The sequence below is a fragment of the Alnus glutinosa genome, chromosome 5 (genome assembly GCF_958979055.1).
Source record: "Alnus glutinosa chromosome 5, dhAlnGlut1.1, whole genome shotgun sequence".
Lineage (NCBI taxonomy): Eukaryota > Viridiplantae > Streptophyta > Magnoliopsida > Fagales > Betulaceae > Alnus > Alnus glutinosa.
The window spans coordinates 8,556,411-8,572,987 of record NC_084890.1 but is presented as its reverse complement, the minus strand read 5'-3'; the positions used below and the strand labels follow the sequence as shown (position 1 = coordinate 8,572,987).

General features: G+C 36.0%; 2 protein-coding genes across 2 annotated transcripts; one reads left to right on the top strand and one right to left on the bottom strand.

The window, feature by feature from the left end:
• The first annotated feature begins 4,274 nt into the window (after positions 1–4,274).
• On the top strand, positions 4,275–5,622 carry LOC133868823 (non-classical arabinogalactan protein 31-like). The gene is made up of 2 exons (XM_062305841.1): positions 4,275–4,774; positions 5,127–5,622. Exons 1-2 carry the CDS (start codon positions 4,333–4,335, stop codon positions 5,423–5,425), a joined length of 741 nt encoding a protein of 246 aa, XP_062161825.1. The 5' UTR covers positions 4,275–4,332; the 3' UTR covers positions 5,426–5,622.
• A 3,786-nt stretch (positions 5,623–9,408) lies between these two features.
• LOC133868681 (non-classical arabinogalactan protein 31-like) lies at positions 9,409–10,779 on the bottom strand. The gene is made up of 2 exons (XM_062305651.1): positions 10,239–10,779; positions 9,409–9,898 (listed from the first exon to the last, which is right to left on the bottom strand). Exons 1-2 carry the CDS (start codon positions 10,714–10,716, stop codon positions 9,600–9,602), a joined length of 777 nt encoding a protein of 258 aa, XP_062161635.1. The 5' UTR covers positions 10,717–10,779; the 3' UTR covers positions 9,409–9,599.
• Between the last annotated feature and the right edge of the window lie 5,798 nt (positions 10,780–16,577).

Genomic DNA, 16,577 nt, shown 5'->3' with positions numbered 1-16,577 from the left:
ACGGGTCAAAGTAAAAAATAAAAAAATAAAAAAATAGAAGAAGAGGAGGTTTTGGTCCATGGGGTGGCTGAACCACCCTCAGGGCCATCCCTATGGGGACAGGTGTCGCATAAGTACGCCGACACGTGTAGGATGACATAGCGGGACGTTAGTTTTGGATAAAAAAAAGAACGGATGTATCATTTTTATCTTTTCCTATAACACGTGTACTTCTTATAATAAAAAATAAAAATTGAGAGGTCAAAAAAAAAAAATTTTAAAACACATAAGACAATTAGATATTTAACCCCACCCCCCCCTTTTTTTTTTGCTTTTTTGTGATCGGTTCGCTTCCTCGAGATTGAGTATGACTCAATGTCCAGCACTTAGCGATGAGTGCTCTTAGCTGCGAAATTATATTTTGAAAGTCAAAATTGGTGCATGGAACACTCTACGATAATTATACTATTTTTTTTAATTACCATTACGCTACTGCTTTATACTTTCTTTCTTTTTCTTTTTTTTTTCATTTTTCTATTCATAACTTCGTGATTTAAAAAAAAAATCGACACTTTTATAAACTTTATCGTCATTTTGATTTAACAGCAAAAAAAAGAAAAAGAAACAGGGACACTAAATTGAGGACATGCTAGAATTGTTTTTTTTTTTTTTACTTGACCATGAGGTATATAAATCCTAACATTTCTTAATTGATGCAGCCTGGTGTGGGAATTGGACCGACCAAAGATAATTAGATCATTAAAAATGTGTGGCTCCTAAATTATCACCTCAGCCAACTGTTCATACCATTTAATTACATCTTTCTCTTATTTTAAGCACGACGTTTTCTACAATTTCATCAAAGTTTGACAAGACCTTAATATTATATCGTTTAGATTGAAGTTCCATAGTCTGGATATGCTTATCAATGTTATCATGAAAGATCCTACAAACGCCTCTTTTTCTTTTCTTTTTTCCGGTGATCATTTAAATTAAGATTGATAATTTTTGACATGATTCGTAAATTTAATACAAACTCAACGCAAAATTAATAGGTTAACGTTTAGTCCAATAGAATTCGTGTCAAACTGTGTCAACCCAATTAAACACGATTATAAAACACGTAAATTTCAAGTTAACCCACGAGTGATCCGCATAATCTGTATAAATTAAAATAGTTTTTATTTTATCATTAAAAAATTAATATCCTATGTCTAAGGCAAAAAAAAAAATTACCTCCAATCTCATCCCTATTTGTCAAGCTATAACTCCAGTAGTGTAAGTCAATTTCATATGAAAATTATTGTGCCAATATTTTTGTATAAAATTACGTTTTTATTCTCAATAATTGAAAAGTTTGATAATTTAACGGGTTATGCGGGTTAAATAGTGCCCAACCCAAAGCAAACTATTTATTAAATGAGTTATACAGGTTGAGTTGTACGTGTCACCCACCTATTAAAATAAATTGTGTTAGAGTTGAGAAGATATACTTATATAATCTTATACCTATGTTCTAACACAATTGAAACACAATTTATGCTCCGTTTGTTTCGACGTAAAATGGTTTCCGTCGTAAAATATTTTCGACGAAATCAATTTCAAAAGAAATTATTTTCTCGAAAATATTTTTCGGCGTTTGGTTCGCACGAAAAAATTACGAAAAGGGAAAATGCAACTGTCGCCAGAATCCGGCGACGACCGGTCGCCGTCGCCGGAATCCGGCGAACATGTTTGGCCGGATCCGGCCAAAATTGCCGGATTCCGGCAGGACACCTCCTGGCCCGGTCAGATCCGGTCATTTTGGCCGGATCTCGGCAGGATCAGTGGCCGGATCCGGTCAGATCCCGCCGGATTCCGGCCATTTGGGCCAGATCCGGCCGGATCAGTAGCAGGATCCGGTCAGATCCCGCCGGATCCCGGCCATTTTGACCGGATCCGGCGGGGTCAGTGGCCGGATCCGGTCAAATCCGGCCGGATCCCGGCCATTTCGGCCGGATCAGTGGCCGGATCCGGTCAGATCAGGCCGGTTCCGGCAGGTTTCTGTCCATGGATTCTGGCGGCCGGCGATGTTCCGGCAACCGGATTCCGGCGGCTGGCGGTATTTCGGCGGCCTGATTCCGGCAGTCGGCAGGATTCCGGTGGTCGGATTCCGACGCCGGCATTATTCCAGTGACTTGATGATGCCGGATACCGGTGCTGCCTATTTTCGAACGACCGACTATTGTAGGATTTGGACAATCAGATATCAAACGTGCGTGTAAGGACGAAGAATATAATTTTGGAAAACGATTTACGGTTTTAAAAACCGTAAATCGTTTTCCAAAAATTAAAGAAGGTTTTACGGTCAAACCGAAAATGATTTTCGTTGACCGTTATTTTCGCTCCTACCAAACACCGTAAAATACCGAAATCATATTCCGGAAATCATTTTACGCCGAAACAAACGGAGCATTAGTAAACACGAATTTTCACCCTTAATTCAAACACCTATGTGGCTATGTGGCAGATGAAGCTAAGAGCTTAGCTCATGTCCTTATACTAAAATAGACATAACTCTTGGGTGATAATGAATTTACCATTTTATAATATATCTTCTATATAGTTTGACCCAACCTCAATATTAAAGCTTCTACATACAGCCAGGTCCCTAGTACTAGGGATTAGGGAAGGATGATTCTATTTTATTAATCTAATTTATTAGACAGCTGGGCAAAAATCACATTCTATCAATTAATTAACAACCTTATATAGACCTGCTGCCCCAATCCAAAGTTCCAAACCCAAGTTGAGTTGAAACTTGAGATATTCATTAATTCTGGCCTTCGTCAACGTTGAATATCTTGGCCATTAATATTATTACTTTCATCATACTTTTCTCTTCCTTCAACAAAGTATTATGAAATTAATATTATGGAATTCAACTGGATTATTATTTTAGGTAGGGATCCGTCCTTGAGGACAATGAGGAGACTCTCCGAAGTTGAGCTAATTAAGAGAGCATTTTTCAACAGTAATTGTTTTAATAATATGAATATATAAGGAAAAATAATTTATATGGTATACCCTACAGTTGTTTAGTGCAACGTGCTTGGCAAATTCCCACAAATCGTTTTAGACAAAAAGGATAATCGAAAATAATGAATAATAATAATTTTTAAAGTTCAGGAAAAAATAAAAAATAAAAAATTTCGAGGTAAACGTATTTAATTAAGAGTTTCGAATGTCATCGGGTTCATACACCAATGACGTTGGAAACTTCTACATTTGCCTCGCAGCATGTGCGAATTTCCAAATATTATTGGCTATTAATTCTCCCTCGCAGCTGCATGTGACCCTCTTCGACACTTGTGAACTTGTTCACTCCAAGTCCCCCGATCACTCATCATCTCCATGCTAGTTGCTAATTAAAAAATTAAAATAATATTAATTATATATACCGTAGCACTCACTTATCTTACCTCTTCTTTTTCTTTTTTTAATGCCAAATATCACATTTACATCTTACCCGCAGCCCATATGAAAGTATCCATCAAGTCTTATATTAGTTTTTGTTTAAAAAAAAATTAAGAGTTGATAAAATTACCACATCCGTTTAATAAAATGAGAATATAATATATAGCATTACTTTTATTTTTATTTCTTAAAACATGACTACACGATTGTAAATCAACATAGTAGGATAACACTAGCAATAAATTTTCTGTATTGCCTTCTCTTCGCTTCATGTAGTGAAAACTCATTGAATCATATTTTGAAATCTTGTTGTTATTTAAACTAAGTAAATATCAAAACAACCAAAAGGTATACTCGATCTAAATCTAGATAAATAAAAGTGATTTTACTTTAACATTATTTTAATATATATAAAAAAATAAAAAATAAAAACTTTTTCTTTCCTCTAACATTCATTCATTTTAACATTATTTTAATAGAAAAAAGTTCCTTTAAAATTTATTTGAAATAATATTTAAATAATTTATCATTTATATATATTTTTTATTTCAGAAAATTTATTTTAAAAAATATTTAAATGGTATAAGAAAATAATAAAAGAATTTATTGTTACTCCATCAAAATCTTTTATTATTGTTACTCCATTAAAATAGAGAAGCAAAGTTCCTTAATTTTTTTTAATTAAAAAAAAAAAACCTTATATAGAAGGCCCTAGTTGGACCTGGCCCACCAGATTTTATAATTAAGAAACAAGAATTTATCAACAAAAAACGCAGATAATCAAGGCCTTAAGCCCCCTATAAAATGCCTCCTTGGCGCCACCATTTCATCATCTCTCTCACAGACACCATATCAGTCTCTGTAGCTTTCCTTTGAGCTAGAAAAGCTCAGAAAAAGATGGGTTTTGCTACTAGAGGGTTTCTGCTGGTGCAGCTCTCAGTGCTCCTACTGAGCTTCTTCAGTGTGTTTGGTCTCATTCCAGTTGACCCACCGGTTCACCCTCCTAGCCCGGCTCACCCTCCGCACCACGGCCGCCACCACCACAAACACGGTCACCCCCCTAGTCTCCCTCCTAGCCACCCTCCGAGTGAAGCTCCGGCTCATCCCCCGATTCACCCCGGCCACCGCCCCCGTCCCCGCCCCCGCGGCCCCCACACTCCCATTCACCCACCAGTTTCGGCCCCAGCGCACCCGCCGGCTCACCCCCCAGTCCACACTCCGAGGTACCCACCTGTTCACCCTTTCCCAAGGAGCTTTGTAGCGGTCGAAGGCGTTGTTTATTGCAAGTCCTGCAAGTACGCTGGGGTTGACACCCTCTTAGGAGCCTCACCAGTTTCTGGTTTGTTCAAACTTCTATGTTTTTCTTACACTATTCTATTTTTTCTTAAAAAAAGCATAATTATATGGTGTTTTTTTTTTCTTTCCTTTTTTCAGCGGGAACCACACCATTACATTTTCTTTCAAATATTAGCAATTTCAAAAAATATTATTTAATAAACTGGCAAAAAAAAAAAAATTAAAATTAATTTTTACTTTCATATCATTAATTACACTATAGTATACGTACTAAATTGCAATTGTTTTTTTAATCCTTAATCATGTTGGTACGCTTTCCCTAGCTATATATATATATATATATATATATATCTATATCTGACCACTCTCTATGTCTATGGCATTGGTTTTGGCAGGTGCCACTGTAAAGCTACAGTGCAATAACACCAAGTACCCGGCGGTTGAAACAGCAAAGACCGACAAGAACGGCTACTTCTTCATCACGGCACCGAAGACCGTCACCTCATACGCGTCACATGAGTGCAAGGTGTTCTTGGTCTCGTCGCCGGTGGCCACATGCAGCAAGCCGTCTAACTTCAACGATGGTCTCAAGGGTTCCCTCCTTAGGCCAGAAAAGCCATATGTGGCTAACAAGCTTCCATTTTTTCTCTACACCGTTGGACCTTTCGCTTTCGAACCCACATGCCCACGTTAATTATTTGTTTTCCACCTTGTATTAATTTAATTGCCTTTTTGTATTTCCACTTTACGAAGTTTCGTCCCATGATTTAATTGTTGTAATGGCAGTTTGTGTCTTTGTGATTTGGTTTATCGTGTGTTGACTCGAGTGACAATAAATAATATATATATATGGAGTAGAGTACATTAATAAAATTTATTTTTTCCTATTTACTTCTGGTCTTGTGAACAGTAATATATAGCAATGTGTGATATGGCCGACAAGGTTGCTTTTCTCGGGGAAGTATAGAGCTTAATTTGAACCTGATCAGCATGTAAATCTGTTGAGCCATTGGATTCCTGAAAGTCACGTAATGTCTGATGACAACGTAATGGTGAGGTAGTGGGGCCTTACTGAAACTTGACCGTTGATGGATTGTGAGACGACCTTTGTTCTGAATTTGAAATATGGGATTAATTATTTGTAGGTCTTTATACGAAGATATATAAGTGTTTAAGTATAGAATTGATGCATGTAAAAAAAATCATTACCCACGAAAATTATGAACGAATTAACCCACTGTTGTTGACCAAAAGAAAGGGACAACCTTAAGTTTGGCCAAACGCCACTGGAAAATCTGTAATCCGTGTGTCCCGAATGTGGAGGGTTAGATGGGCCACTCTGCGCATGTGTGTGTTTTTTTTTTTAAAGCATACCCTTTCTTAATTAAGTCTTCTCCTTAATGGTGGAAAAGATCTACTTGTACGTTGGATAATATATTTTTTTATTAATATAGGAAATATATTATATTAATATTTTATATTTTATATTTTATATTACGGTGCTTTCCTTTATAAGATCACTTATCTACTCAAATTCTTCTATAGATAAGAGTCTAATGTATTGTAAAAAGATCAAGGAATGAAAGCATAATGTAACCCTTTTGAATTTACCTTGTAAACTTAGGTCATAGACCAAACCACATAAAATTCCTTATGTTCTTATTTTATTTTTTCTGCATTTTATCTTTAGTTTCCATTCAATTATGTTTTCTTTTACTACTTTGTAATTCTTCTCCATTTTTCTTATTAAAAAATAATAAACATAAAAAAAGACAAAAAAGTAAAGCTTTTTAATTCAACTCAACTATAAATATATTAATGAGTAATTGTGTCAATCTAATAATGATGTGGCTTTTAAAATTACAATTTAATTAAAATTTAATAACGATTAATTACAAACTTAATGGTAATTTTAAAATCCACATCTTGAAGAGGAACACAAAAATAAACTTCTAACATTAGTCATATATTAATAATCAAATATTCGAGAGAGAAAAAAGATTTCGTTCACATTATGTAAAATAAGTTGATTGACAAATAGCTAGTCATCATTTGACCTTATATTCTAGAAGCATTTTTTATTTTTTATTTTTCAAACTTTAGAATTGCATGGTTTAAAAAATTATGGCGGTGAGAAATATATGGTAAAAATAATGTGTTGGATCTATATGATCACGTGATAAGGACGCAATTAAAGGCCATGCGAAGGAATTGACATAAATATTTAAAATAATTACGTACTTGATTATTAGTTTTAGCACGATTTAATTTTAGGTTGTGATTCTTACACAATAAATTTATACAATTTTTACACAACACATTCACATGAGGTGGGACTCATGCATGTGGTGAGTTTCACTCACATGAGCTCCACCTTATGTGAGTGTGTTGTATAAAAATTGTGTAAATTTATTGTGTAAATATCATTTATCTTCGATACTAACCTTTTATATTTGAAAAGAAAGGCCTAACTGATGTTTACCTACGTGAATTTGGGTGTGTGTCAAATAAATGAGCCGCAGGGCCAACTTGCTATTGATAACATTTGGTTATGCTTATGCATGTGTTTTGCTAATGCTGATTAAGTTGGATTTATATTAGGAAGGCGTTCAGGCCGCTTGAACAAAGTGACGACTGGATGCTCAGATTGCCTAGACACATACCCAAATCGGTGGAATTCGAATGTTCACTTACATCAGTCGATAGACAGTTTTATTGTACTCGATCCCATCCACTTATGCTTGGGTAGGCAATCTAATCAACTTCATTGTACACAAAAATAAAATAAATGGTTATCCTTTCAATAATATAACCTTTTAAAAGAGTTCATATCCGACCAATTATTTTTTTTAATTATTATTATTATCATTAATTATTTTTTGGTCGGGTTGTGTGATGAAGAATGGAACATCAAAGGGGTAGGATCGATATTAAGGCTAATATGGTAATTAGGCCGGGAAACCCTGTGATGGTCTTATTGCATTGCATCACCTGCCTCCGAGTTGGGCCACACTAGTGGTGCTTGACAATCCTCCAAACTAGCTTTCTCTTGGGCCAAGCCCACCACCACCGGAACCCTATCTAGCCCAACAAGCAGGCCACAGGCTTGCATTACCCATTGGGTAGGGTAATTGGTAAAATTTTGAGTTGTAGATTTTTCTTAAAATAATAATAAAAGTAATTGATATGATATAAAACAAAGAGAATCGTAATTCTTCTCGGGTTATTTCCAAAATCCACCCACCCGAAAATGTTTCGAATTCAGGCAAAATTCAGGACTGAATTTTGTTGCTTTGATGATCAGGACCCAAAGCGTGAGACAATCTGTCTCCAAAGTCCAACAAAAACACGTGGGTTCCACGTTTAATTAATAAAATAATCAAAAATTAAATCAAACAAAAAACAATTAAAATTGAAAAATAAAAAAATAAAAAGAGCAAAGGGGTGTTTGAGTTTATTGCTGTGAAATGATCAATCAGAGGAAAGCGAAGAGGGTGATGAGGGATCTAACGGTGGCGATGAGGGCTTGTGGTCTCTAGGGGAAGAACGGGTGGTGGGTGAGGGTGGTGCGTCTGAGATAGTGTGCTTTTCTTGCGCTTGTTGTTCTTCTGGGTTTTTGTTATTTTCTTACATAATGGGTGTGATTTTCTCCTTCTTATATATGTGTCTGTCCATATCTCGGTCTAACTCTGAGTTCAGAGGCATAGTTTGGAGCACTCTAAAAGAGAAGTGACGGAGGAGTGCTTGGCAGTTTTAGTTTTTAACTCAACGTCTGAACGGAGGAGCGCACCACCCCCGGCCACTGTTGGCCACCCAGAAACGTGTGGGTCTCACCCTTTAAATAATTAAATAATAATCATTTATATTAAATAATAGTTTTTAATTTTTTTTATAGTAAATAAATATTATTTCAATGATTATCAACATTAATTTTCATAACACTAATCATTACACAACTTTTAATACAATCCAATAATTTCTTACAATTAAAAAAATATTTTTTTCAATTTCAAAAATTCAACACCTAAACAATTTTAAAAAAAAATTAAATTCTCTTTGCCTCGAAATTCGTAAAGAGAATAAAAATTCAATTTTAATTTCAAAAATCCAACACCCAACAAACACACCATTTGAAATTCTTGTATGAATAAGTGAGAAAAAAGCTGTTAAAAGTAATTGACGTGATATAAAAAGTGAAGAAAATTGTTAAAAAGAATGATTGATGTGATATAAAAAGTAAAATATTTTAGAGTTAACTTTTTCAGATTAAAAATAAAATGGTTTGCCAAACATAAGCTATAGTATCAGAAAGATTAGCTGTCAAATAATGATTACTTTACAACCCCAACACAATTCCTATAAGTCTCTCTTACATTGTGTGAAACGGGTTATGTGGGAATCACTCCCCTTAACTGTCAGTGTGAGGGAGAAAATTTAGATATATTAGCTGCACAATTTTTACACAATAATTACATAATAATACTGATGTGTCAGCATTATTGTGCAATTATTATACAAAATAATTATGCAGCTAATATACCTCAAATCGTAATTATACAACAGATCATGTCATCCATTATGCTACGTGTCAATCGAGTTACTAATTATGCTACGTGTCAATCAACTGTTGATTATGATGGAAGCTAATGTGAAGCGACATGTACATAGGAAAAACCATTTTGGACAATTAATAATAAATTTTATTAATGTTCTCTCTCTCTCTCTCTCTATCATTTATTGTCGCTCGAGGCAACACACGGTAAATCAAATCACAAACTGCCATTACAACAATTAAATCATGGGACGAAACCTCGGAAAGTGGAAATAAAAAAAGGAAATTAAATTAATACAAGGTGGAAAACAAATAATTAACGTGGGCATGTGGGTTCGAAAGCGAAAGGTCCAACGGTGTAGAGAACAAATAGAAGCTTGTTAGACACATATAGCTTCACTGGCTTAAGGTGGGAACCCCTGAGACCATCGTTGAAGTTAGACGGCTTGCTGCATGTGGCCACCGGCGACGAGACCAAGAACACCTTGCACTTGTGGGAAGCGAAGGAGGTGACGATCTTCGGTGCCGTGATTAAGAAGTAGCCGTTCTTGTCGGTCTTTGCTGTTACGACCGCCGGGTACTTGGTGTTATTGCACTGTAGCTTTACAGTGGCACCTGCCAAAACCAATGCCATAGACATAGAGAGTGGTCATATTCATATATATGTAGCTAGGGAAAGCGTACCAACATTAACATTATTAAGGATTAAAAAAACAATTGCAATTTAGTACGTATATTATAGTGTAATGATACGAAAGTGATCAAAAATCAATCTCAATTTTTTTTTTTACCAGTTTATTATATAATATTTTTTGAAATTGCTAATATTTGAAAGAAAATGTAATGATGTGGTTCCCGTCTTAAAAAAAAACCATATAATTATGCTTTTTTAAGAAAAAATAGAATAATGTAAGAAAAACCATGTCTTCACTAAGCTTTAGAAGTTTGAACAAACCAGAAACTGGTGAGGCTCCCAAGAGGGTGCCAACCCCAGCGTACTTGCAGGACTTGCAATAAACAACGCCTTCGACCGCTACAAAGCTCCTCGGGAAACGTGGAATAGGCTGGAAACTCGGAATGTGGACTGGGGGGTGAGCCGGTGGGGGCGTTGGAGGTTTAACCGGTGGGTGAGCTGGTAGCTTAACGGGCGGGTGCGCTGGGGGCTTAACTGGTGGTTTAACTGGTGGGTGCACTGGGGGCTTAACCGGTGGGTGCGCTGGGGGCTTAACCGGTGGGTGCACTGGGGGCTTAACTGGTGGGTGAGCCGGAGGATGGCTAGGAGGGTGAGCCGGCGGATGGCTAGGAGGGTGAACGGGGGGGTGACTAGGAGGGTGACGCGGTGGGTCAACTGGAATGAGACCAAACACACTGAAGAAGCTCAGTAGGAGCACTGAGAGCTGCACCAGCAGAAACCCTCTAGTAGCAAAACCCATCTTTTTCTGAGCTTTTCTAGCTCAAAGGGAAGCTACAGAGTCTGATAAGGTGTCTGTGAGAGAGATGATGGAATGGTGGTGCCAAGGAGGCATTTTATAGGGGGCTTAAGGCCTAGATTATCTGCGCTTTTTGTTGATAAATTCTTGTTTGTTAATTATAAAATCTTGTGGGCCAGGACCTACTAGGGCCCCGTCCTTCTATACAGGTTTTTTTTTTTTTAATAAATGTTATATAATACATTAAGAGCACTAGCGCCAATTTTTTTAAAAAAATTTCTTCAATTTAAGGAAATAATTCACTTTTTTTTTAATAGATATTTTTTGATTCTCTATTTTGATGCACTTAACAATAACTCATTTTATCATTTTTTTTTTGTCTTATTTAAATATTCTTTAAATAAAATTTTATGAAAAAAGAAATGGTAAATTATTAAAATATTGTTTCAAATAAATGTTAGAGAAACGAAAAAGTTTTTATATTAAAATAATGTTAAGGAACCAATTTGTTTTTCTAGATTTAGAGTACACCTTTTATTTTTCTTGGCATTTCTTTAGTTTAAGAAACAAAAATGGAAAATAAGTGTATGAGACCGTTTTAGAGAGAGAGGCTCCCGATTTTTCTAGAGAGAGAGAGGCGTCTTTGGCTGTTTGTGGTGGGGGAGGGGGGCTTCACGCCTCCCTCCTCCTTTGGTTTTTTAAGTGTTGGTTAGTCTCCCACCCTTTAGGGGTGTGGAAGTTTTGTCTCCTCGGTGTTGATCAGGTGGAGTTTTTTGTTTTGTCTAGTTTTTAGTTTGTGGTGGCAAGAGAGTTCTCTATAGAGGATGTCGGAGGGGCGTGGTTGATCTCGGTGTGTTCGACGGCGGAGTTCAGTGGCCTTGCGTTTCTCATGGTCGGATTTTGGTGGCTAGATCTACGTTTCTCCGTCGTTTTCTGGTGAACATGCGCCTTCTAGCCTTTTTTACCGTCAGTCTCCGGTGCTTCTGCCGCTCTTCACGGCCATGCAGTTTCATGGTGGTCGGTGCGTGAGCTTCACGCGCTAGTGTTTTCTTTCTGATTTGGGCGCGCGTGAGGGCTTCAATCCGTATGTTTTTCGGCGTGTATGATGGGGCTAGTGGTGATCGGAGGATTTTCGGTGTTTGGGGGTTGAGGGGATGCTCTGGCGCCGGCGCGTGTGTTACATGCGCCGCCATTGACGGTAGCTCTACCGGAAGACAGAATCCTCTTTGAGCTCTCCTGTGTTTTAATTTAGTTGTGGGTTTCTCTGATAGTTTGCATTGTGCGTGTACTAATTCAATCATTGGCTTTTGCCCAGTTCGTGTGACCGACTCCTTGTTCATGTAAAGGTGTATGTCAACGCAGAGGCACCATTCTGTTGGTTGGATTTTTTTTTAGTTGCAACTGTCTGTATTTATTTGAGTCTTTGGACTCAAATTGTTTGTACACCTAGGGTGGATGAATGCTGCAATGTATGTATTCTGAAATGTTTGTTGTAATGTTTGGTTATATCAATGAAAGTTTCAACTTTCCTTCAAAAAAAAAAAAAGAAAAAGAAACAATAATGAAATTTGATTTATTGAGTTTTCACTACTTGTGGATCGAGAAGAGAATGCGATATAGGAAAGTTGTTACTAGTGCTTTAATATCTTCATTTTATCATTACCATGTTGATTTACGACCGTATAGGGGATTTTAAAAAATAATAATAATAATAATAATAATAAAAGTAATGTTACATATTATATTCTCATTTTTTTTGGACTGATATGATAATATTTATCGGCTCTTAATTTTTTTTTTATTTTTTAACAAAAATTGATATAAGAATGGATGGATACTACCCAATAAGCAGTGAGTAAGATGTAAATGTGATATTTAACCTTAAAAAAAAGAAGAAAAAAATAATGATTATTAAACCTTGTCACATCACGTGATAAGATAAGTGATTGGTATATATAAAATTAATATTTTTTTTAATTTTTTAATTAGCAACTAGTATGGGGATTAATGGAGATGATGGGTGATTGGAGTAAACTTCAAGTTCATACAAGTGTGCAAGAGGGCCACATGCAGCTGGGAGAATACCCAAAATATGGAATTTCGCACATGCTGCTGCGAGGCAAATGGAGAAGGTCATCGGTGTATGAACCTGATGACCTTCGAAACTCTTAATTAATTAAATACGTTTACATCCCTAATTAAATGCTTTCCTTTTTGTTTTTAAGTCTTTCATAATTTCATTAATGGTGGTTAAAACTTTGCTGAAACCTCGACTGCATGCAGAGGATTAGATGGCCCAAAGTGAAAAGCAGTGAGAATAAAATTTTCACCTTTTTACCCTACTGTTGTTCATAGGGTCCTCTTTTAATTACTTTATTTATTTAAAGGGTAATTGCATTAGTAGTATTTAGAGTTGATTTAAATTACAAATCATTCACTTTAATACAAAAAATTCATAAAGGGTCCCTGTGGTAAACTATAATTACGAATCACTCCCTTAACTCGTTTTTCGTCCACCAAGTTAATAGATTCCGTTAGTTTGTCACGTCATACTTAATAGAAAATCGACACGTGGCCACCCCATGACTAGGGGAGGCCATGCGTCACCCACCAGACGTGGACGGGCCACCTCCGGCAACCATCCCTTTGCTATTTTCTATTTTTTTAAAAAAATAAAATAATTTTTAAGTTTTATTTATTTATATTTTTTTTATTGTAATAGACACGTCCGTGTCGTTTTTTTATTGAGTATGACGTGGCAAACTAACGAAATTTGTTAACTTAATGGACGAAAACAAGTTTAGGAAGTGATTCGTAATTATAGTTTACCACAGAGACCCTCTATGAACCTTTTGTACCACAGACAATAATTTGTAATTTAGGCCAACTTCAAGAACCAATAGTGCAATTATCATTTTATTTAAATTTATTTATCCTAAAAAAAAAAAAAAAAAGCATTTTGTCATCCATCAATCGTAGAAAAGACTGCTCAAGAAAAGGACGAGGGAGTCCAGACAAATTTTGGGCCGGATCGCCGAACGTTGAATGGTTGCCACTTCCTGCCCCATAAACTAGGGCTACGTTTACTCTATTTTTTATTTTTTCCTTTTTTTGAACTTTAAAAATTGGGTTAAATACAATTCACCCCCCTAAAGTTGTCGGCTATTTTTAATTTGGCTACCAAAGTTTAAAAAATTGCAATGTACCCCCCTAAAGTTGTAAAAAATTTCAATTCAAGCACTCCGTTTGGTTTAACTGTCAAACCAGACGAAATTTTGACCACTTTAAAACAACTTCGTTTTGCCCTTTTGAGGACACCCAATAAAAAGTTGACATGTGTCCATTAAAAATAAAAAATTATAAAAATAATAAAAATAAATAAAACAAAAATATTTATTTTTAAAAAAAAAAAATTAAAAAAAAAAGAAGAAAAATATTAAGAGGTGGCCTGGCCACCCCCGGCACCAGGGAGTGGCCGTGCGCCACCCCTAGCAACCTCTAGGGGTGGGCCACCCCTAGATGGGTTCTAGGAATGGCCTGAAGGCCACCCCCAAGCTCTGAGGGTGGAGCGCGGCCACCCCTGGCAACCTCAGAGGGTGGCCTTCAAGCCACCCCTAGATGGGTTCTAGGGGTGGCCTTCGGGCCACCCCTAGCCCCTCACCCCCGGCACAATGGAGTGGCCGCGCGCCACCCCCGGCAACCTCAGGGGGTGGCCGCGGCCTCCCCCAGGGGCTGGGGGTGGGCAGCCACCCCTAAAGGTTTTTTTTTTTTTTTTTTTTTTTTAAAAACAATTATTTTTAAAAATTTGTAATTTATCCCACAAAATTTTCACAAAGAGGGCAAAACGACGTTATTTTATAGTGGTCAAAATTCTATCTGGTTTGACGGTCAAACTAGACGGAGTGCCTGAATTGAAAATTTTTGCAACTTTGGAAGGGTACATTGCAATTTTTTAAACTTTGGTAGCCAAATTAGAAAAGACCAACAACTTCAGAGGGTGAATTGTATTTAACCCATAAAAATTCTTGATATTCATTATTTTCTATTATCCTTTTTATCCAAAACGATTCGTGGGAATTTGCTAAGCACGTTGTACCAAACAATTGTAGGGTATACCATTACCTCAAAAAAAAAGAAAAAAAAAAGAAAAAAATAAAAAAAAAGGAAAGTGTATACCATATAAATTATTTTTGCTTATCTAGTCAAATTATTTAAACAATTAGTGTTGAAAAATGCTTTCTTTTAGCTCAACCTCAAAGAGTATTTTCAAGGATAAATCTTGTAACGACCTGAAAAAAAAAAAAAAAAAAAAAAGAAAAAAAAAAAGCGCTAGTTACATTTATGTGGAACTTAACACTTATAAGTATCTTTGTCAATCACTCACTCTATATGAGCTATTCATCTCTTCTCAATATGAGACCGGAGTGTTACAAACTCCTCTCCTTAAATTTCTGACGTCCTCGTCAAGGTCACGTCATGCAGTATTCCAGTACCACACGACCTAGCATTACTAAGTAGCTCTGATATCATTTGTAACGACCAAAAGAAAAAGTGTTAGCCACATCTGCGCCATCACCTCAATATGATCAGTCAATTTGAAACTCAATTCCCTAAAATCCTTTATAAAACATGGTTTCACCTAGTAACTAGGTAAGATTTAGTACTCATGAGTATCTTTATAAACCATTCACTCTATATGAGCTATTCATCTCTTTGCAATATGAGACCGAGGCGTTCCATATCCCTACCTCAAACAATAATCCGGTTGAATTCCATAATATTAATTTCATAATTTTTTGTTGAAGGAAGAGAAAAGTATGATGAAAGAAATAATATTGGCCAAGATATTAAACGTTGACGGAGGCCAGAATGAATTTCTCAACTCAACTTGGGTTTGGATTGGGGCATGCAGGTCTATTTAAGGTTCTTAATTGATAGAACGTGATTTTTGCCCAGCTGTCTAGTAAATTAGATTAATAAAATAGAATCATCTTTCCCTGGTAGAGACCTGGCAGTATATAGAAGATATGTTATAAAATGGTAAATTCATTATCACCCAAGAGTCATATCTATTTTTGCATAAGGACATGAGCTAAGCTCTTAGCTTCATCTGCCCCATAGGTGTTTGAATTTAGGGTAACAATTCGTGTTTATGAATTGTGTTTCAATTATGTTAAACATAAGTATAAGATTATACGAGTCAATCTTCTTAACTCTAACATAATCTATTTTAATAGGCAAGCGACATGACTCAAGCCGTATAACTCATTTAATAAATAATTTGCTTTGGGTCGATACTATCAAACCCGCATAACCCGTTACATTAACAAACTTCTTTATTATTGAGCATGAAATTGCCATTTTATACAAAAATACGGGTACGATAATTTTCATATGAAACTGTTTTAATCTATACCGATTATGCAGATCACTAGTAGGTTAACTTGAAATTCACGTGTTTAATATTCGTGTTTAATTGGGTCGATCTGGTTTGATACGAATTACATTTGACTAAATTTTAACCTGTTAATTTCACATTAAATTTGCAATTCGTATAAAAAATTATCAATGTTAGAAAAGAAAACAGAAGCGCTTTTAGGATCATTCATGATCCAAACTCGGGAACTTCAATCTAAACGATATAATAATGTCTTGTCAAACCTTGATGAAATTGTAAATAACGTCGTGATCGATAGAAGAGAATTGAAAGATGTAATTAAATGGTATGAACAGTTGACTGAGGCGATAATTTAGGAGCCACACACTTTCGATGATCTAATTATCTTTGGTCGGTCCAATTCCTGCCAAGCTGCATCAATTAAGAAATGTTTAAGGATTTATATACAATTCTAGCACGTCCTCAA